This window comes from Brachyistius frenatus, unplaced genomic scaffold, assembly GCF_029030835.1.
Source record: "Brachyistius frenatus isolate BFR_SWC_R1_liver_20210118 unplaced genomic scaffold, ASM2903083v1 Contig_27, whole genome shotgun sequence".
Taxonomy (NCBI): Eukaryota; Metazoa; Chordata; class Actinopteri; family Embiotocidae; genus Brachyistius; species Brachyistius frenatus.
In genome coordinates this window covers 2,901,195-2,924,211 of record NW_027210626.1, presented here as the reverse complement: position 1 = coordinate 2,924,211, position 23,017 = coordinate 2,901,195, and the positions used below count along the sequence as shown (strand labels likewise).

The 23,017-nt window shown below is 41.9% G+C and overlaps 2 protein-coding genes across 2 annotated transcripts; one reads left to right on the top strand and one right to left on the bottom strand.

Moving 5' to 3' along the window:
• Positions 1 to 1,083: 1,083 nt before the first annotated feature.
• nme9 (NME/NM23 family member 9) lies at positions 1,084 to 10,261 on the top strand. The gene is made up of 17 exons (XM_069698610.1): positions 1,084 to 1,165; positions 1,252 to 1,309; positions 1,566 to 1,669; positions 1,856 to 1,927; positions 2,643 to 2,759; positions 3,689 to 3,767; positions 3,940 to 4,022; positions 4,124 to 4,216; positions 4,857 to 5,011; positions 5,323 to 5,519; positions 5,800 to 5,944; positions 6,025 to 6,132; positions 6,649 to 6,800; positions 6,891 to 7,035; positions 7,740 to 8,002; positions 8,174 to 8,263; positions 9,462 to 10,261. Exons 1-17 carry the CDS (start codon positions 1,133 to 1,135, stop codon positions 9,476 to 9,478), a joined length of 1,911 nt encoding a protein of 636 aa, XP_069554711.1. The 5' UTR covers positions 1,084 to 1,132; the 3' UTR covers positions 9,479 to 10,261.
• On the bottom strand, positions 10,153 to 22,573 carry smarcal1 (SWI/SNF related, matrix associated, actin dependent regulator of chromatin, subfamily a-like 1). The gene is made up of 17 exons (XM_069698609.1): positions 21,912 to 22,573; positions 21,497 to 21,833; positions 21,019 to 21,069; positions 20,708 to 20,923; positions 20,573 to 20,623; positions 20,291 to 20,474; positions 19,938 to 20,088; positions 17,904 to 18,065; positions 17,677 to 17,742; positions 15,913 to 16,053; positions 14,372 to 14,590; positions 13,481 to 13,551; positions 13,171 to 13,273; positions 12,278 to 12,460; positions 10,991 to 11,091; positions 10,679 to 10,775; positions 10,153 to 10,538 (listed from the first exon to the last, which is right to left on the bottom strand). Exons 1-17 carry the CDS (start codon positions 22,245 to 22,247, stop codon positions 10,341 to 10,343), a joined length of 2,667 nt encoding a protein of 888 aa, XP_069554710.1. The 5' UTR covers positions 22,248 to 22,573; the 3' UTR covers positions 10,153 to 10,340.
• Between the last annotated feature and the right edge of the window lie 444 nt (positions 22,574 to 23,017).

Below are 23,017 nucleotides of genomic sequence, written 5' to 3'. Positions count from 1 at the left end.
CACTTTCAAATAAAATGTTAGAGTTGGAGGGTAACATCTCTGAGGTGTCGGGATGACATATCAGAGATCCAACATCAATTTTTGTTTTTTGACTCTGCCTTTGGTATTTTCTCACAAACACATTTACATCCTACAAGACTGGGTAGAGATTAGAGCATTAATATGAGCTCTGACACGGGAAAAAGTCGGATAGATCATCAGGTGACAGCCTGCAATTACAGGAAATGTTATACATGAGGAGTATGGATAAAATACCAGCACCTACAACTACAAAAATGAAGGCTAGGGGGCGATGTTTCAAAAGCTTTTGAGATACATGTCATCACTTTATTTGCACAGTGCAGCTGTAGTGAACATTCATTGATACATCTGCTTAAAGGGGAACTTAAGTGATGCAGTTTTCCACTTCCATAAAGTTTAGGGGCTTGCAAGAGGAGAGAGAATTGTGAAAATGATGCAGCAAGGCAGAAACAACACAAGCTTTAGTCCCCAGTATGGGTGATTCTCCATAACCACATCCAATAATACAACTCTGCAGTATCTGTTACTTTTCTCTTCCTGTCTGGCAGTGAACCACATCTTTTGTTTGTTTAGTCTGCATCTCCTCTTGTAACAGGAACCACAACTTTAGTTTGGTTAATGTCTCATTGGAATAATGTAAATCTGAGTATGCTATGCAAATTGCGTGTTTACGTATAGCCTCTAAATGTTCATTTTCCTATAGCCTCTTATACTATGTGTATAATAATTGTATTTTCAATATCCAAACTAGTAAACTGTAACATTATTTATCAATACAGGTGAGTTTAGCTTGTATTGAAATTGGTTTTAAGATGAGGGCTGAAAGAGGAAAAAAAATAAAATAAATTAAAAAAAAAAAAGGTGCACGAGACGGTAGAAAAGAGACGTGAGCTCCCACTCTGACGTCATTTTCACTGCCATGCCAACAACTCTAATAGGCCTCGTGACAGCGGACAGAGATCCGAGCGGGGATTGCTACGGAAAGCGGAAGGCACCGTTACTTAGCAACGAGGGGGGCCAAACAAGCGCGAGCAGCATCTGAGGAAAACCCTCGCATTTCTCCGTCGTTAGCGTTTGAGACACAATCATTTCTATTTGACATTGTAGTTAAATGGCGGGCAAGAAGAAAGAGGCGAGCCTCCAGGTTGAACAGACGCAGCATGGTTTCTGTGTTTTAAGTCACTTTTATGAGCCCTGCTGATATTAATGCAGTTGTTTTTTCTCGTCCAGGCGTCAGTAACAAACCAAGAACAGTGGGAGGAGATGCTCACAACCAAGGGCTTAACGGGTGAGACCTTCAGAGGGGAGGAGGAGTTGTTGTTGTTGTTGTTGTTGTCCCCTTAAAGAAGTAATACTTGAAAAAAACAAAACTGTTTGAATGACCTCTGTCATTGTGATTATTATTTATTGTATTCTGCTGCCCCACTGTGTTCACTGAGATAACTGCAGATTGTGTGTTTGCACCAGTCTCCCACCCTTCCTCTGTCTCTCTACTTTGTCCCCCAAGTCTGACACCAACACGCACACTGTGTCTTACCTTGCAGTTGTAGATGTGTACCAACAGTGGTGTGGTCCCTGTCGAGCCATGGTCAGCCTCCTGAGAAAGATAAAGAACGAACTGGGGGACGACCTGCTTCATTTTGCCACAGTGAGAGTCAATCAAAATGTAAACACACTAAAGTTTGTGAAGGAGTACCTTTTAACATGCCTGTGTGTGTGTGTGTGTGTGTGTGTGTGTGTGTGTGTGTGTGTGTGTGTGTGTGTGTGTGTGTGTGTGTGTGTGTGTGTGTGTGTGTGTGTGTGTGTGTGTGTGTGTGTGTGTGTGTGTGTGTAGGCCGAGGCAGACAGCATTGATGCTCTGGAGAGGTACAGAGGTAAATGTCAACCCACCTTCCACTTCTATGGGGTGAGTGTGTACATATGCTGCATGTGTATTACATGTTTGGTCAAGGCAATGTATCACTTTTATATTGTCTTGGATTTTGGATATTGTAATATCCAATTATGTGACATAAGTGTTGTCATTTCCTGAACATGATTAGTATCAGTCTGCATTTCTACAAGATCACCGCAATTTTATTATCAAAGTATTTGGTCAAAAATATTGTGATATTATATTTGTGTGTGTGTTTATATGCTGTATGTGTATGTTTGTTTGGACAGTAAATGTGTGTGTGTGCATGGTTCAGTATGAGCCATCAGGTTTGTGAACATTCAACTGGAGTTATATCACCTTATATCTCAGCCTGGGGTTTACAATGCACTTGTGTTGTATGAATTTGTACATTTAAGTATCACAAGGAACCAGTAAGTGATTCATAAAGTAAAACTCAACTAAAGATTGTTGGCTGTAGCAGAAAATGTTACTGGTATTCCCAATTTATCTGTTTAATTCTCCTCTGTTTGTTTCACCTTTTATCTTGACTTTACGATGCTCTAATGTTGTAGGCCAGGAATTAGGGCTTCCCAGAACATGGCTGATCTTTCAGGAAAGCAATAGTCTTCTATTTTTACATATTTATTTTCACATTTTATTTATCTCATCACACGTTGAGTTCAATTTAATTACAAAATCTTGAGAAAAAAAAAGAAGACTTAGCAGGCCTGTGTTGAATGAACAGGGTGGGGAGCTGGTGGCTGTGCTGCGAGGGGCCAACGCTCCAATGCTTCAGAGGCTGATCGTGGATGAGCTGGCCAAAGAGAAGCTGGTCCTGGAACAAGGTGGCGAACGCGCAGCGGTGAGCAGTAAGATGTGTGCAATGGCAGATATCCACTCACACATACTGCTGCAGAAACAATGGTGTTTTCACAGCAGGCATCATGACTTGTCACAGGCTGGAAAAGCACAGCTGCAGCTAATACCACGAACAACAGCTCTGTTTTAAAAACACTTTTTCCACAGCAGACAGTTTGACTTGTCACTTTAGGTAATGCACTGGTGTATTAATGATGACTCAGTTCCATTAAGTGTCTCGGTAAGACCAAACCTACTCCAAACCTCCTCCTCCTGTGCTTTTCCTACAATGACTGCTGTGAAGAAGGTCGATACAATAGGTCACAACAGCGGGGCAGTGAGCAAGCGTGCCAAAGACCAGCACACTGGCACTCAACCAAATAATGCAAATCGATCATCATCAAATGTATTATTTACACGTGCTTTTCCTACTGTGTTATGTCAACATGTCCTCCGCCAAAAATAAATAAAACAAATCAAAAAAACTGAAAATCAATCAAGCAGTTAGTTTGACAACTTCTTCGGTGTTTGTGACTTTGTCTGTTTTTTTACTTTTAAAAATAAATATATACAAAAACACAACCTAAAGACAACAAAACAGAAAAAAAAACCCTCTTCCCCCAATACTTCTGCTGACATACAATCAAAGTAAAAGAAAAAAGTTGCTGGAGTTGTGAGTAATTGTCCATATTGGATCTCAGGTGCAGTCACACTGTCTGTGCGATGTCGCAATCGGCCATTTTTCCCAGTTTTGTGCCATTTTATAAATCAAATAATTATAGATTGACCAAGACTATAACAGGCAGATTAATCAATAATAAAGTAACCAGTGGTGGTGGCTGTATTCATACAAGAGAATATTTCTGCTAGTGTTTATTGACAGCATTGTTTAGCGATCTAGTGTTTTTATTTGGTCTCGTTGTGTCTTGACAGGTTAAAGATGATAATCTGCTGGATGATGAGAACAAAGAGGAGTCGCCTCAGCGGTCAGAAAATGAAGAAAGCATAATTGGTAATGTGGAAACTATCTAATATAATATAGAGTCAATCTTTATTGGCGTAAGTATCATTTTCAGTACTGTTGTTGTAGTGATTACTAGTGTTGTTTCCCGGTGATTCTGTGGACCGTTTAGCTTTTTATCAGTACTACTGATCATCATTCAAGCTCCTCTCTTCTCCTGTAGTTCCTGCCAGTAAATCCTACACAGTCGCCCTCATTAAACCAGATGCTGTTGCTCACGGCAAGGCAAATGAGATCATTATGAAGGTACACACAGGCCAGCACTGCTCACATATTGAGAAGACAAGATTGTCTCAAGCCTGCCTGCTGACAGTAATTCATTATGATGACATTACTCCCCCGGCTAGATTCAAGATGCTGGGTTTGAGATCTTGGCCCACGAGGAACGGACAATGACTGAGGTTGAGGCTCGAGATTTTTATCAACACAAAGCAGCAGAGGTAGAGTACATTGAGTCACATGAAATCAAAGAAAATAGCCTAGAATAATAGAAAAAGTTCATATAATATCTGGACAATATTTTTGCCAGACGGTCGCCTGTTGTACAGATTGGCTTACTAGTCAAAAACTCCTGATGGTGCAGTTTATGTTTGTGAGGTTAGTCACGCCCATTAATATTCTGACTCTACATACTAATGAGAGAGCAGTCACGACCAGTGCAAAAGAGTATTTCAGTTACTTTGCAATACCTTACACATCCATCTGCATTTCTGCACGAGGCTCAAAATAGAGTTGCTGTGTAAAGCAGCTTCTTTTTTTTTTTTTTGCTTATGTTTTTTGTTTGTGACGAAAGCAAATTGTTCGGGAGACAGAAATACAAAATATGGGAGAAAAGGTGGCCAGGTTAAGCAGAAATGTTGATTAAATTATAAACATGTACATTCCCTGTAGTGTATTTATTACATTTTCTCTCTTTCTCCTTGTATAATCTGTAAATCCTCCAAAAAGGTTTTCTGAATTATCTGGATAACTTTGCTGAGTAAAACCACCAATGTTAAGCATTGATAGATTTGATGTATTCGATGGATGAACATAGTGTCTGCTCTCGCCTCTGCCTTTGTGTGTAATGGTGGTTTGTAGGCCTGCTTTGAGGACTTGGTGCAGTTCATGTCCAGTGGTCCCTCCCACACTCTGGTACTCTCTCAGGTAGAGAGCTCAGCCAGCGTTGTCCCCTCATGGCGCCAGTTCATTGGTCCGGCAGACGTAGAGGAAGCCAGGAGAGAAATGCCCAAAAGGTCAGTTAGTGAAAATTATACACATGCTGCATTCAGTAAAACATTAACATCATTAAAAAAAGTGTAAGATAAGGTGATGAAATTATCATTCCTATGCAAAAAAAAAAAACAACATCCGTTTCTCGCGTAGATATTTGTTTCTGCACTGCTGATTTCAGTGTGAAACAATATCAGTCTGGAAAAGGGAGTGAACGGCACATTCTCGCCGGCTCCGTCGGACACACCCAAACATTATGCTTCTCTCTGGTTGAGCGCCAGCCGAGCAACCATCTGGTCTCCTCTCCTCTTTCTCCCCCCCTGGCTTCCTGCAGCTTGCGGGCACAATACGGCACAGAGACACTGTTCAACGCGGTGCACGGTAGCGAGGACAGCGACCAGGCCAGCAGGGAGCTCGCCTTCTTCTTCCCCAACTTCAGGACGGCCTCGGTAACGGAGCAGGATGGGGAGGAAGAGCGTGTGGAGAGGACACTGGCTCTTATCCGGCCCGACATTGCCAGGGAGAACAGAGGTGGGGCTCGTGCCAAATACGCAAGCACAAGTATACATGTGTGCGATCACACACACACACACACACACACACACACACACACACACACACACACACACACACACACACACACACACACACACGCACGCACACGCTTCATATTAACATCGAGGGATTTCTCCTTGATTCCTGTAGCAAAGGTGTTAAATGGTACAGGTGCAGAATTGTTTTAACGTCACAAACCAGCAGTTGTTACCATTGACAGGGTAAATGTCTATATTTCATTTGTGTAATTTTTCAGAGGAGATCTTGGCTCAGATCCACAAGTCCGGCTTCACAATAGCCCTCCAGAGAGAGGTGATGTTGAAAGTTGAGCAGGTCAGAGACTTTTACTTCCAACATGTTGACGAGGATTACTTCCCCGCACTGCTCCAAAGCATGACCAGGTAACTTTGACATGCTCTATTATTGATGTAAAGATTAGCGTGCCACTGCAGACGTTTATTCTCCATGTATGTATTTGCAGTGGGCCAGTGCTGGCTTTGGCTCTAGCCAGAACAGGGGCTGTACATCACTGGAAAAACATCCTTGGTCCTTCTGACATTAATAAAGCCAAAGAAGAGAGTCCTGACTGGTGAGCGATGTCTACTTCTCTTTACTCACTTGCTGAAATGAGAACAAAGTCACTGTGGTATAATTACACATAGAAAAGGAATGGACTTCTCACCGCTAGTCTTTGCGACAGCTTGTCAGAATGAACTCAGTCCTCCTCGTCTGACCTTTCTTAAGAGTAAAGGCTTTCCTTTCAGCGCCGTCATTTTACAATCACACAAGAAGTCCAGTCGATGACTGTTTCTTTTCCAGCAGTAGAGTGGTCAGAAGAAGAAGAAGAAAAAAAAAGTTTCTCTCTTTTGTTGTGTTTCTTCACCTGCAATGCACCATGTCCACTCCAACCACTGTGAATTAAAATTAGTAGCTAAAGAAAAGTACAGTCGATTAGACAAAATTATCCCAAAATAATTCTCTGAAATTGCATGTTTTCACCCAAAAATCATTTCTAGAAACTATCAAATGTTCACTATTAGAAATGGATGGTAACTAACAGTCTAGTAACACCTGTAATAAAGGCTTCTGTGTACCTCATGTTCAGTTTAAGGGCCCAGTTTGCTGTGGAGAACGAACCTATTAACCAGCTTCATGGCAGTGAAGGCCACGAAGAGGCAGAACGAGAGATCGACTTCTTCTTCCCTAAACAACGGACACTGGCAGTGATCAAACCGAATGCACTGGAGGAGCACAGAGGTTCTTTATGGTTATTTAGAACATGAACATGTTAACATTTACTCAATAGTGACACGATCTTTATCCTTTTTATTCCCTTCACTCTGACAGAGGAAATTCTGGATGAGATTGGTGGCAGAGGTTTCTCTGTAACGCATCTGAAGGAGACGGTTCTTTCCAGGGAGATGGCGGAGGAGTTTTACAAAGAGCACAAGGACAAGCCTTTTTTCAGCAAGCTGGTGGAGTTCATGTGTCGGTGAGTCTGTCCCTGCACATAGCCACAGGAGCAGGGCAAAGTGACTACAGCAGACATGCCCTGATTCCTGTTGCCGCTGCAAGTTTTTAACAGCACTTTTAACAGTAATCTCAGCAGCTCAGTATCACGGCTGCCTCAGGCAAGTGGCTCGGAAGTCCATCTCAATTTCATTCTTTGTTCCACCGCACATCTCGATTTTATAGTTATCTTCCGCTCCCATTAGCCCCTTCACTTGGTTATTACACAACCGCTTGAACACAGTGAGTAGACGGTGCAGCTGAGCACTTCAGCCTGAGAAACTACCTTTTCTGTCACAACACCTCAATATCAGCTCAGTTTGAGCCTTAATTGTAGTTTTGTTTTCTGACCACCTGCAAATGTTTTACAATTTTGCTCTTATATATATTTAAAGAGTAACAAAACTCCTGGACTAAGTGTGTTGCCGAGCTCTCTGGCTCTAACCAGTATGGATGTGGTTTGTTGCATCGGTAGCCACACTTCACAGGAAAAAAAAAAAAACAGTCATTCTTTAAAGTTGGTAATACAAAGTGGATAGGTGCATCATTCTTTCCCTGCATGGTTGAAATTTGCCCAATACTTTGGCAGTAAAAAGTTCATCAGTCATCACATAATCCAACACTGCGGTACTTACATTAGACCAACTTGTGCATGTTATGTGAACATCCCGTCATTGTTTGCTTCAGGGGACCTTGTCTCATGCTGGTCCTGACCAAGGAAAATGCAGTGGAGGACTGGAGGGCCATGATGGGCCCCACGGACCCGGACAAAGCTCAGGAAACATCCCCAGAGTCTCTGAGGGCCCGCTTTGCTGCAGACATCCTCCACAACTCGGTTCACGGCTCCTCCAATGAACAGCATGCCGAGGAGAAGATCCGATTTATCTTCGGAGATATCAGCACAGACGCAGAGCTCACCAGTGATGGAGAGACTGACAAAACCATTTCAGGTGATCATGTGGTGTGTGTCAGTCAATTCCACCTGTCACACCATCTGGTATCAATTTTGTCCCGATGTTTTTGTGCTTTTGATGCTTATTCCTGCTAGAATTTTTTTTTTTTCTATGGTTTTAATAACATACTAAAAACATGAGCTTTGAATAAAAATCTATTTCTTTCAGCAAAAGAGAAAGACAATTCAGCAGATGAAAACACAGGAATGTCCAGATCTTCCACTGAAGAAATGTCCACTATCTATCACCAGCATGAAGGTACGTACGAAGTAAGAAAAAGGAATTTCACTGACATTTTCACTGTCCCACTTCAATGGCTTAATCCTTCAAAGTCTGCATTTCTAGACATCATAACAGCTCAACAAAGGCTCCTCCTGTTCAAAGGCTAACTGAGGCAAACACAATCCCACAGTCTCTCTGCTCTTTATCAGCTTTTCTTACAAAAAAAACCCCTAGAAAATCAATCAACTCTCCATCGTCTTGTATCAAGTGCTTTGATAGGGTGCTAAACATACAGGAAACAGTCATGCTACCATAGAGTCTGCCAAAATAAAAGAACAAATGACTTCTATGAATTCTATGACAGCTACACATATTAACAAAAGTTGGACATTAAAACAGAATCTAATTTTAGACTCAGATTTTGCATTCAGGCCCTCTGCTGTTGATGATTGCATCATTTTTGCCAGTTATTGGTCATCAGTCCCTGGCAAATAGAGCACTTTAATATGTTGCTAATCACGGGATATTACAGAGAATGATGTAAACATATGGATGGACTGTTCGGCTATTGGCCATTTTTCCATGTTTAGTAAAAAGTTATTACTGATCTCTAACCACAGCAGTTTGAGAAAACCTTTTTGGTGATAACCTTCTCTTGACAGAGAAATGCCTGAAAACACAATAACTTATGGTCTTTGTGACTTTATCTTTGGTATGAGCTGCATCTTTCAGAGGATCCGTCATGAATTGGCACACAGCAATTACTGCGCTATATCCTGTGAGCTGCGAGTGGCAAGCAAGCAGACACTTGTCTTCATACTGACAATTCAGAGGCGTCTCTCCTGATTCGGAGAAAGCTGACGCCCACTTATCTTCGTAACGTCACGCACAGCAACTGGAATTGCAATCGAAACTGCTCTTACAGTCTGTGTGTGTGGAGAATGAGGTGAATCATAATGAATTCAGACCAGCTGCGCTCAAAGCTCTGGGGAAGAAGTGCAGCTCAATTGCGCTATGCTTTCTTGTGACCCCATTTTGTTGACACATAAATAGGGCTGGGAGACAAAGTCGTGCATCTGTGCGCATCCTGCGATTGATGCAACACTATTATCTAAAACTCTTATTGATTGCGAGCCGCTATTGCACAGTAACGGTATTGAGTTGTTTTTTTGTTTTTTTTTATCAGCAGCATCATTCAGAAGAGTTAACTTTATCGACCTCCTTTACTTTGCAGATAAGCCACATAATTAAAGTCCCAGCAGTCCACAAACAGGAGGAAGTGGCCAACAGGAGCACTCGAACTGAAACAGAACACCTAATGCTGTTTCCCGTCTTCCAAAATAAATGCGCAACATCATGTGAACAACACAATACCCGTCATCCTATGAATCATGAAATAAAGATAAATATATCAGACGTTTACACCTTGTGGAGGTGGGGTTTCATGACTGCCTTTTCAGGGAGTTCAGTTCTCAGTTGCATGGCCGTCTCAGCAGCTTTAAACTACGTGACTAAATACAAGATCATACAATCACCAAAACGACACAAATCATTTCAGTGTTTACTCAGAGAACATTGTGTCACTGTCAGTTAGGTTGTCTATAATTAATTACCTACCGCCATGCTGTGATAATAACAGTCTCCTGTAGCGAGACTATGAGGGACTGTAACAGAGAGATAAGGCTGCAGTACTCTTTCCTGTTAGCTTAATGATGGCAGGATGCAGTGGCCTATAAATGGAGCATAACGATTGGCTATATTAGTTGTGTGTATATAAAGAGCAGCAAGTTGTAAAAGTTACATCCGAGAGTTTTTGGCAATATTAGTTCCTCCTGTTGGACCGACTGAACTGTGATTCATGAATTAAACCAAGAAATAATTTCTCCATGGTGAGTGGTCAGCTTCATGAGGATTCTCAAACAGGCTTATTTATAGAAACAAAAATATAGGTTTATTTGGGTATCATTTTACATGTTTTAAAAAAACTGAAGCATGTGTTACCATGTGTTATAAAATCAGTCATGATGAAAACGAGGAGCTGTGTCCAATAATATGTTCCAAAAAGCAAACCAAAACGATGTTGATATTATTGGTTAATTTAACATTTTCCAAGCTATCTGCCAAAATAGTCCATTAAGCTGCTTTTGCCGTTTGGTCCGACCGCAGCGGTGCCGTGGTTTTTACCGGAGGGGTTTTCAGGTGGCGTGTCCTCCCAGTCATCTGCAGCCTCCATCAAGATGGCTTCGTCCACGTCGTCATCCGCATTGAAAGAACTCTGGAACATCTCCATGATGCTCCTCTGGTTAGAGTCCTAAACAAAACCAAACCAAACCATCAGGTTCAGGACTAAATGTGTCTGAATGGGTTTCATGTTTGTACATGTATCATGTTTGTATATGTTTAATGCCATTTAAACCGGTAACAACATTATAGCCTACATAATTGATTTACCTTAGAGTAGAAGCTGGTGTTTACTGCATTGTCCGAGAGGTTTGACTCAGACAGACCAACTTGCTCCAGGACATTCATTTTTTCCTGGATAATTGGCCTGGATTGATACATGAATAAATGATAACAATCGGGCAGTTCAATTCACTGTTTGTAACAATATGCATATTAGTCGACCCACATTAACGGGACCCCCTGCTGCTTCAGTTTTGGTTCAGCAGCCGGCAAAAGATTGATGAATGTGGGAGGAAACTGTCTGAATGGCCATAATAACCCCTCCAGTTTATTCAGTACTTCCACATGACTGACACATACCACAGGTGATCATCAGCAGTTCCCTTGGCAACCAGGTAGTGAATGTTCACATTGCTGGTTTGTCCGATACGGTGAACTCTATCCTCGGCCTGAAGGAGAATCTGCAGTAAAAAAAAAAAAAAAAAAAATCCTTTAAAGCAATGAAAAATGAAAGTGCGCTGGAGGTTTCACTGTATTACAAAATGTTTCCTGCTTTCACTGCAATGACCCCCAAAAGGTTGAAGACTGATTGAGAAAAATATCAATAAAAAGAAAAGTAATTATTCAAGCATATCATTTATCTGCTGACAGATGAAATTAAAGCACTATTAAAATTCCTTGTGGAGTTGAAGCTGTTGTTAGCGGCACAGAAGTCAGGTTGAGTGCAAGGTTTTTGGTCTGTTCAGAGTGAATGGAATGATTATTTTTTTAAAAGGTCCCATAATTCACACTTTGCAATCTTTATATCCATAAAAAGGATATTTTTGTGGTTTTGAAGTACCAAAAAAACATCTCAACATAGTTTTACATCTCTCGGAAGCTCTACCAATAAAAGGCCATTTCATGCCTGTCTTCAAGGCACATCAGTGTCATTTATTCTTTCTTCTGATTGGCTGACACTTTTCTGAGCGTTGCCCAAACCAACGACAGGTTTTCTTTGGTCACTTTGCCGGAATGACCGCTATGTTTTCTCTTAAAAAAAAGTTTGGATAGTTGGCCATGCTGAGGGCCGACATGACATGGACACGAGTTTGTGATATCACAAACTTACAGAAAAATGAAATGGAAATCTAAATTCATACAATATGGGACCGTTAAAGTTGCATTTATTAGTTCTTAAACATGAAAACACATGGGCAGATCATCAAATACACCATATCACTGGGTTTCAAAAATGTAATGGCTGATTTGTTTGCAAATATTTCCCCCGAAGACACAGAACCACATCAGCATTTCTCACGTTTGTTGCAACCTGAAGTTCTCTTCACTAATACTTAGCTACTTACAAGCTTAGTTTAGATGTATTCCAACTCCAGAGAAGAATATGTCTTAAGCAACTCAATTTTTTTTACTTTCTTCAACAGCTACTTTGTAAATTTCTCTTTCATTTAATGTTGGCAGGCGGCTTAAATTGGTTTAGCAGATTTTTTTTTTCTCCTGTAAACAGTTTTCTACCTTTCACTAAATACTACATGCGGGCCTAAAAAACAAAAGTTGGCTGGGGACCAAAATAGTTCAATTGCGTTCTTTACAAAGTAGTAACAATAAATAGACAGTATTTTGCAGTGATAAGTTTCCATATCTTACCCCGGGGTTCCAGAAAAGTTCAGCGAAGATCACCAGGTCTGCTGCGTGCAGGGTGACGCCCATATTAGCTGCAGTGATTGACAGTGCAGCCACACACGTTTTGGTCGAGAACTGAAACTTTTCACAAAGCTGCTGTCGCTCTGCGGACGAAGTCGACCCATCGATACGGATGAAACTGACATTCTGTGAGAGAAATTAAGGGCCGCTTTCATTTCTCTGTCCAAAGAAAAAAAATCCCGTGGTTCTAATTTGGAGCTGCGACCCAAATTTTGGGAGTTTTTGTGCCACTTAGATTAAGTTTCACAAAACAATTGTGCAGTGAAACACATTCAACAACAAAAAAGTGCAACTAGGGCCAAAAACCCAACGAAATACAAAGGCAGACTCGTACGAGGTGCTGAGTGCCTCCTTTTGCTCCTAACATGAAGACAATTGGCACTTGTGCAATGCCCTCAGCTCTTTAAAAGTATTCAACAGCTTTGTCTTAATGAGCGACATGTTACGTGTTTAAATGCCATTTGATTTTTGGCTTCATGTTTTCATATGCCGGATAATTTACAGATAATTTGGTCCCTTTCTTTTGTCCTCTGTAAAAAACTTGAAATGGCCTTGCGAAGCACTTTCGGGTGGCAACCCACAACTTGAGAATCAACAAGATGAATCGACAAGCTAGTTTCTCAACTATGTCCTTATTAAACTTAGAACAATCAGTCGCAGTACTAGTACTAAGCTCAAACATGCTCAGACCTGCCCACACTTGTTCCCCGCAGCTCCTGATGGAGTTGACCTTTTTGACTTTAACTCCCACAAATGATCTCATCTGAGCTGCTGGTTCAAAAACATCTAAAAACACTCTCTTATGTTTATGTCTAAAAACTGTGCGTCTTACTCACCTTTTTTCTCAGTTCGGCGGTGATATGATCCAGGACCAATTTATGATGGGCAAACACGAGAAACTTCTCCCTCCCACACTGCAGCATGTCTGTGATGTACTCCCTGACAGGGACGGAGCAACGTACTGTTCAGCTGAACTGGCTCAAAGAAAGACATTCAATATTCTTTATGTGGAGTCTTATCTCAAATCCAGTGCATCACAACGCTCTGACAAAAGATTCTGTGTCATTTCACATTTTAATCTCCGCACTCATCAAATCTAAGCTGATTCGACTACCTGATCCCCACCATTAGAAGGTCGGTACTTACATAATGGCTTGTAGCTTGGCTTCGGCTGTGTGGTTATAAAAGATGAGGAGGGCTTCCTTCTCTTCCACTTTCTGAAAAAGAGATAAGGACGCGCACAAGATAAGAACTGACAGGAAACTCTGTTTGATGATTTGATAAGACTGCCAGTGCTCTGAGGAGCAGTATGATTATGCACAAATCAAGCTCCCATCGGAGCGTATAAACACTCTTAAAGTAAGATGGACTTCGGTATTCTGGGTCCTTTAAAAGCACTTGGAGCCTGAAACTATTCCCTCGTGCACCCTCATGTGTGAGGACCGACCCAATGCATCTGAACAAAAGGTTTCTCAGCCTCAATATTGTGATATTTTATACAACAAATATGAAATATGAATCCATCAGTCAGAGTTCCATGACTTCACGAGTCCTACACGAATCCCAAACAACTCCTACTTGGTATTTACTGTATATGTGCAGTGAGCATGTGCCATGTTCATCTATTTTCCATAGAGTGCTTTTGAACACATTTAATCAAAAAGTTTGGATATTTAATATTTTAAAAGTCAGACTTATTTTCAGCCAACATTTACATTGTCAACAAGATCTTAGTTTTCTGTAACTACAGCTACAGATCTTTCATTGACTTCTCTTACTGCATAAATAGCATCTGTAACGCAATTGGCTGTACTATTCGGTTATTACATTTCTTCCCATTAGATTTTTCGGGGTGGGGATTCAGAAAGGAATGTGCAAGGTCTTGCTAATAATGTAATAATTTGTAGAAAGAGATTATGATTGTCAGGAGATTTGTGAAGTTTTTGCTATTTCCTTTAAAAAAAATAAAAAATAAAAACATTCGAATTCTGTGACTTCTCTGTTTTTTTCAAAGCAATAGGTACATTTAGGACTTACGTTGCGATGCCCCTTCGCTAACTCCTTGGCCGCTGCAGAGAGAGCAGCTTTAGTGCGGGTGCTGATCTCACTTATGGTCACCGTGACCACCTTGCGCTGTTTGGCAGGGAGCTGCGAAAGGACTTCGGATTTGAGCCGGCGCAGCATCAGACTCTCCTCCAACAACAGCTTTAACTCGCCAAGATTAGACGAGCCCGAGTAGTCCCAGCCCCATGTGGTCTGTGCGTGGAGGGCAATTTAAAAAAAAAAAAGAACATATGACAGCGGGAAAGAGTAGTGCACTGACAGGAGGTGAAGGTGACATATAATACGTTTTTTTTTTCTTCTCTAAAAACAGTTGAATCTAAAAGTTAGGCTTGATTTTTATTTATTTATTTATTTTAAACAACGACTTAAAAAAGACTTAAAATCCACTTTGAAAATATTTTGGGAGAAACAGACATGTTAGGGCTGGATGGCGTCCCAGCTCCGACACGGCCACCAGAACACTGCCACACTACAAAGCTCGTGTGCCACCAGACGCGCCGCAGCACATATCAGCAGCGGCCCAGGAATCGTCTCTCCGGCACGCTTTGCTAAAAAAAAATATGCATCCAGTCTATTTTTGATGGAAGCCGGACTGAAGCCGCGTGAAGCTGCTCGGTGCAGATCAGCCAGGCAGGGCGTCGGACGCGGGAACGCCGTCGAGCATCTGGTCAACTTTCGGAACAAACAGCCTGCGCAGACTCCCAATTTTCTATCACGTATACGACATCGAGGTCTCCGAAGAAATGTATTCTCCTCTTGCTAACAGGAATGGATGCGAAATAATTTGGAAATAAATACGAGGATTCACGTTTGTCTGCAGGCTACAGCACAACAAGATCGATTTTTAACAATAAACACAAAACAGATATATATAAAAAAAAAAAGTATTATTTGTGAACATTTAGCTATAAACACAACTATCAAGGAAAAATGTCCAAATCAGGAAGTCAACAAAGTCAGACGGATAAAACACTTCATTTGTGAAACGCAGGCGGTGAAGTATGAAGACCAAACAAAACAAAACCCACACGTTAGAACGGCATATAGAAAATGTGTTTTCAAAATTAACACTGGATTGAAACATAACTTTCGCTTGTCAGCAAGAAAACTCCACACGGCTCCCTTAAGGAAATATAAGAGGCGCCAGACGACCAACAGAAGAAGATCAAATAAACGGATTAAGTTGTCACCCTAAAGCCTCAATGAGTTTTAACGTTTACACTCTTCACCGGCGCACACTGGCTTCAGAGTGCACTAATTCTACCTTTCAATCCTATTCTGTGCTTGTCAGCAGACCTGTCAAATCGTCCCAGCCGAGTGCACAAACTGGCCCGTCCCCCTCCAGGAGATGCAAAACTAAACAATGCAAGCAAGGAACACAAATAAACGTTGGCTAATCCCACACTTGAAGTCTTCTCATCTTCTCCAAGATGTCCTGAAATCTCTGCCAATTACAACTCGGCAGCATTAAGCGTCACACTTGAACAGACGTGGATTCTCCGGACTGAAGCTACCTGTTTGGCATTGCAGTAACGCATCCCGAACTCGTGGAAGCGAGGAAAGAGCGTCGGCCTGACAGCCAGAATCTGGGTGTAGAGCTCGGAGGGTCTGGACATGGCGGGAGTCCCAGACAGGAGAATCACTCTCTTCGCTGCCTGAGGATGGAAAAAAAAAAAAAACAACTCTAACATTAGAGGAAATGTTTTATGGATGTACAGTATGTCACCTATCAGTATTCATACACTCTATAGATACAAAACAAAAATCTCTCAAATACCGTGGCACAGACAAAGCTGTGTATTCATGCTGGTATCCCATAAGCACCTGCAGCAGGTGTCTCGGTAAGTACAAAATGTTTTTGTTGTTGTTTTTTCAGATTTAGATACTAAACCACCAGACAAACTGATCCACCACGATACAATATATACCTGTCACTCAAAGGGCCAATTAGTAATATCGACCTGTTAAACTACATGTATATTTACATATATTACCAATAGTTTGATGTGTAGCTGAAAAAAAGGTACTTAATTTATTTACTTTTGACCTACATGTGTATAAAGGATCTGTTTTAACGCGATAACAAGTTTCAATTCAGTCTTCTCAATATTGGTGATGAAACATGTTAACATTTGTTTGGAAATTTTGCATTAATTGTTCACGTAACTGTAAGACTCTGTTGGTTGATATCAAAAAGAAAAAGATACTTGTCTGATGGCAGAAATCCCAGATTTGCTTGGGCTTGAAATCAAACTTTCACTTTGCCTCAGGTCTATCTGACAAACCGCTTTATTCAAATCTGGCTTTCACACGAGCTTCCTGTCCCTCCAGAAAATCAAGATCTTGCGATCACAATAATGAATGCAAATCCAGCCATTCTTTGCAATATATATGGGCGCTTTTGCAAAAAAAAAAAAAAATCCTTTGATTTCTCTTCAACGTAGTTGACAAAAGCTCTGCCGACAGCATTACGTCACAAAGTGAGCCTTTCAAAACAAAACTTTGCGAACAACAGCAGTATAACAGGGAGCGAGGCTCTTCTACCTCTCCTCTCATCATTAAAACAAGACATGCCAGCTGACTGGAAAGAAACGGCAAAACAGGAAGTGCTGGAGTTGAGGTGAAACGTGATCTCATGTTGTGTCCTCGAAGTACATCAACCACTAAACACAACCGCAGTGGTGCTTTGGATGGGAAGAAGATGGAGAGCGATACAGTGGAGCCTGAATTGTAGTTTCACTCATGTCCTCGTACGCCCTTACAGCTGGAGGAGATGGCGTTACAGGATGTGTTGACTTAAAATGCCTTAAAAAAACTTTAAAAGCACTTGTTTTTTTTTACAGAAGATGTAGCCTATGTTTTATATTCTGCTTTGAAATGTGACTTTTTTTTGTAACATTTAAGGCCCTGCGTCTATAAGTTCAGAAAATAAAAGGAATAAGACGGAAACTAAAATAATTCCGGCTACTGTATTTCTGTCGTGTGCATTATACTTATTATCATCATGATTACCAATGACTCTCTCTCCAAAATTACAATTCTTTTCTTTAGCTATTCTTTTTAATTTTACCTTCAAATTGTATCACAGTTCTTTATTAAATGAAGCACTTTTGAGCAACAATCACAAAGAAATTCTGCAAGATCCTGGAAGGTTTTAATAAATTATTTGACAATCTTGCTGGAAGTCTGATTTCTGACCAAATGTAAAGTTTAGAAAAATACAACCCCTTTGATGTACATCACAAAAAAAAAGAAAAAAAAAAGAGTAAAACACTCACCTTCACCAGAGGCAGGGCTGCTTTAAAACGAGCAGTCTTCATGTTCTTCAGAAAGTGAGATTCATCCTGCACAGAATCACACAAATATATCTTTAAAAAAATACTTGAAAAGGACAAAAATAATAAGAAAATAATGAATCAACCGACTGAGATGCAAAAAGGACTGAGGATCCATTACTTGGCTGTAAATTTGAAATGGAAACAGCCACGTTTAAAGAACAGCTGACCATGATGAGGACGTTGAAGGGGTTTCCCGGCTGCTGCTTGTCCATCCGACTCAGCAGGTCGTAGCTGATGATGCTGATCAAACCAGACCGCAGATTGTCTTTGGCCTTCACCACCACGTTGATGCTGTCAGGATTCAGGGAGGGGAGCCAGCGTCTGAAGGCCTTCAGGCATAAATGATGGTTCATGTAAGAGGCGCAGACTGAAACAGAAGGCCTCAGAGTAACAGCACTGGTTTTCATGTTCTCATTTATTGCTGCCACTGGAAACACGCCAGTTCCTGAAATTTATAGTTAACATTATTTTGTGGCTAACAGCTGGTGTGCTGCTACATATCACAATTAATTCATGCTCGGCACTGTAACAGTCATCATCCATTAAAACAGTCACTCGTGGTTCAGAAAAATGTCCAGTGTGGCTCGGAAGTTTCGGACAACTCACTTTCTTCGCTCGCTATTCGCTTGTCAGCCTGATTTAAACTCATTACGTTATAGCTCCCATGCTTTGCCGTATATTTGGCCAAAAGCACACGACTGACAGTGCAGATAAGAGCCCAGCCAGACAAAGTGAGCGTCCTTTAATGGGATGACATTCTCCTCTGTGATTTCAGCTCCCGATTGGGGGTAGAGGCTGTGTTTGATCCAAGATATCTATTTAGAGAACAGACTGTCTCGTCTGGTCAATAGACAGAAAGCCGAGTGAAGCTCCTCTGAAAATGTGCTGCCGAAGCGGCTCAGTAATGCTGCTGCTAGTTACGCAAAGAATAAATGCAGCAAAACATGAAACAAACAAACGAGAAATGAGAAAACACTGAAGTCGCTGAGAGAAAACCGGGACAGAGAGGTGCTCACATTTCCACTTGTCTGCTTCTCAGCTGCATGCAATCAAATGAAATTGCAGATAAAACATAAATACCCAAGGTAAACAAAAGACTGCTGTCACGACATCTGATTTTCACCACACGATTATTGTGGCCAAAACAATAAATTTCAACAATATTATCACAATATCTATCGAAAATTTGAACAAATGTGTTTGTTGTGTATTTAGTCTCTCTTTTGGCAAATTACACTCAAAACACAATTGAAAAGTCCTTCGGTATGAAGTAGGCTTATGATTTAGTGATGGATACATGCCAACATACACTAGCCATGTGTGCTTTTCTTTTCTTGGTCATTGCCTGGATTATTTACAAAACAGCAATATTTCTTTCTTTTTTTTAAATAACAGTTATTGTCAATAACAGTATTTTGTTCAACCCCTAGAAAAGAGCTCAAATAAGTGACAGCTCGGTTATTCTCTCGGCCCCTAGTAAAATATGAATTGTTTCTATTTGTATACAAGTTGAAAATGTTCTGATTCCACTTGTTCTTTGTAGCACATGGTAAACTGAGCGACAGCAGGCTGCTTGGATAAAACAATATGAATATAGTACCTCTGGATGTGGTTAATTATAATGGGATTTTCTTACACTGACATTTTACAGACAAAACAAGTGATTGCACGTGAAAGTGATAAACAAATCCATAGATAACGATGATGATTATTGGTTTCAGCACCTGTTAACAATTTGTAGAATCCAACAAAGTACCCTAAAAAATACGCCGCATTTAGCGCGTCAAACTTCAATTTGTACTTCACAACTCAACTTATCAACTGCACCCGTGAGACACGGAAATGGAAGCATGAAATTCACAGCTGCCATCTTCCCTACTGAAGATAAAGTACATGGCAGAATGCGAGCAGTCCTCGGGGAGCCGTATTACCTTCCTCAAATTCACAGAGCTTTATGCAGAAACCTGCGTTATGATGTGCAGCGCAGAGCTTTTTTCAAAGGAGACCAGAAGGATATCTTTAAGACGGTGGCTGCTGACTTAAGGCAGGCCGATCATGACACCGGTAAACAGGAAAAAAGGGGATGAACTCCTACTAAGTATTGAGTGACTTATTATTTATTTTTATTTTTTTTCAAAATAAACTTTTGATTGAGAGAAACAGTTTGCTGAATGGTTTTTTTTGTTGTTGTTTTTTTTTACCTCAGCCCAGGTGAATCGTACGGAGGAGGGAGCCACCACCAACAGAGGCCACTCACTCCTGTAGTAAGCAGCTATGCAGATGGCCTGCACCGTCTTCCCCAGGCCCATGTCGTCAGCCAGGAGGAGGCGGCCTTCTTTAAACACCGCAAAGCTATTAGGGCGCAGAGAAACTTTCAAATCAAAGCTCTTTTTCATCTACAAATTTTATATATATCAAAAGTGGCACACAAATATCGACCTGTTATAAGTATCTCTTCATTTGTAGTAGACTGAGAAGATTACATGCATATAACCGTGTCCTATCGGTTGCACCGTGCAGAAAGTCCACTACTGGCTGCCCAAAATGCACCTACTTGACCCCGTCCCTCTGGAAGGGCATGAGGCTGCAGGTGAGCGTGGGCTCGATGCCGGACAGGTCTGCTTCAGGGACGTCTAAAGACCTGGCTTCAGTCCCGTCAAACCTGGCAGAGAAGGCCTGGATTATTGCCCTGGGCAGAGGCTCCACCTCCACGGCTGCCGTCCCACCGAGGACATCCACTGGGTGTGGAACACAGCACGGTGAGACAACATGGCGAAATGTGACAAGAAAGAGCACAATGATATACCAGCTGAATAAAAGACTTCTTTCCACTCACTGAGTCTCTTGTAATCGTCAAGCGAAAAGCTCCACTTTCTTGTTTTCATGTCTGCGACATCAACAAAATATTGCTTCAGAGGCCATGAAAGAAAATACGTCAGGACGGTCGCGAAAGCAAAAATGATCACGTTACCGTAGTTCTTTGACGGCATTTGCTTAAACGCCGCGACGACATCGACTTGGTAACCGACGTCCACCTCGAACTTGGCGGGCGACACCAGGAAGCACTGGCCCTGCAGCGCCAGCGCCGCGCTGTCCTGAGCTCGGCCGCCCGCTGCGGCGACCTCCAGCGCTTCCATTCCCTCCAGAGGCCTCAAAGACACAGAGGGCAGAGCAGCGGCCTCCTCCACTGCAACAGGACAGACGATCACAAACCATGTTGTGAAACTAAGTTTGCTCCAAAAAAAAAAAAATATTCCTTCAAATATTCCTTCATTTTCATACTTAGCTGTTGATAGTCTTCCAGACTGAAGTTCCACATCTTTGTGGCAGGGTCTGACACAGAGCAGAGCATTTAATTATGACAAGAGAAAGCGCTGACATCAACCGAGAACAACCTAAAAACCAAAATAAGTCCATTTGTTAATGTGGTATTCCAGATGAGGTTGAAAGAACTGTGCAGCCGGCATGTTGTACAGAAAAGAAGATAAAGGTTCATTTTGTTTTTACAGTGGTGATTTCAGTCAGACATTCAGTCTGTCTTGTATTAAGTGTAAATTCCAGCTCCGTCCTGAATGTATGAAGTACTTTCACACATCTGTACGACCTCTAACAATGGACCGACAATGACAGAGCTCGTGTCGTCAATCTTTAGAATGACAGAAAATGGATTTTGTGGTGATCGTGAGGAATGTGGGGCCGAAAAAAAAAAAAAAGCTCCAGTCAGCTGTGAAACAGTAAAGTTACGCTGGCAGATACTCACCGTAGTTCTTTGAAGGGATGGATTTGAAAACGGCAATAAGTTCCGCATGGTAGCTCACTTCCACTCTGAAACGCTCCTCTGTGTGAGACGCACATGTCCCCCTCACAGAGACGGCAGGCTTCTTTGCAGGGACAGTCGTGGAGTTGGAGGGAAAGTGGGCCACAGCATTTTGAGCATGCGTGTTTGTGTGCTTGTAGAAGGAGCTGCCTGAACCCCCAGAGCTGCAGGTGAGGTGAGGTTTGGGCTGGGCTGGCTTGACACCGACGTGTCCTCCGCCAGATAAGACACGCCTGTTCAAATGGTGACTTGTCTGAGGAAGAGGATCGATGACTTGCGTCTGCATAGAAAATATGATAGGAGACATGAAAAGCCTGATCCGTCACCGCATCGTTGCACATTGAAGCAGAAATCTTACCCGTCTCGGAGGAGCAGAGTTACTCTGGTGGGTTTGAGTGCGAGAGCCAAAAAACTGCTTTAGGTTTGGGCATTTATTTTGGCTGCTGGAGCTCTGGGAGTCTTTTTTGAAGGGAGGAACAAACCGTGAGGCTGAGGTCGGTCTGTGCTGGGGGACGGTAGCAGGACGGGCGCCTGGTTTAGGGAGCTGTGGCTGCTCTGCAGGGCTGTGCGCAGCTGCGGAGGTGTGCTTCGTGGTGCTGCTGGTCTGTCCGAGTCTTTGGGCTCTTCTCTCTAAAGCCTTCCGTCTGTTCTCCTCAATCTTTCGCTGCTGCTCCGCAGTCAGCTGATTGGACATGTTGACTGTTGCTGTGTAACAGCTAAAGCCGTGAGAGGACCCCTTCCGGTCTCCCGGGATGATTACGAGCGTTCAAGTCTGAAGTTTGCAAACGCACGGTTGCCTCCTGTGCTAATAGTAGCAGCTAACGAGCCAGTCGTGTCACCAAACGGAGCGACGAAATATATCAACAGGGTCGCGGTGGTTTTAAACTTAAAGTGAACAATCATTCGTAGAAAGCCAGAAGACCAACAGTGGGATCTGAAAACTGTCAAGTTTGTACCAACCGCGTAAAGTGTCTCTGGTTGACGAACCGCCGCCTGGTTCAGGACGGCTCTGACGCAGCAGGAAGTGACGTAGCGAAACAAGCCGGTGTTGCGCGGTTGTCGGTGTCCCGTTCAAACCATCACCGACCGACCTGCGGGTCACGGAATCTGATGGGTCACCGAAAAAGGTGCAACGCCGGCTCGTGCAGGTGGCAGCTGCTTAATGACGCTGGCAAATGGCAAAAACAATATATATATATATATGTCAATATTATTTTTGCAAAGTTTTACATGGCATGTTGTATTAGGAGAAGCCTGAGTATTTATGTGATATGTTATTGTAAAAAAAAAAAAGGCAACACTTTCATTGAAAAGAAGATCGATTTATATCTTATCTGAAAGTAAATCAATAATAATGATACAATGAAAAAAAAATCCACATTCAGCAGAACAAAGTGGAAAATGTTTCAGATGTAAAGCTCTTTATACATCATTGTGCACAAAGAAGGTCAAACATCCAAGTGA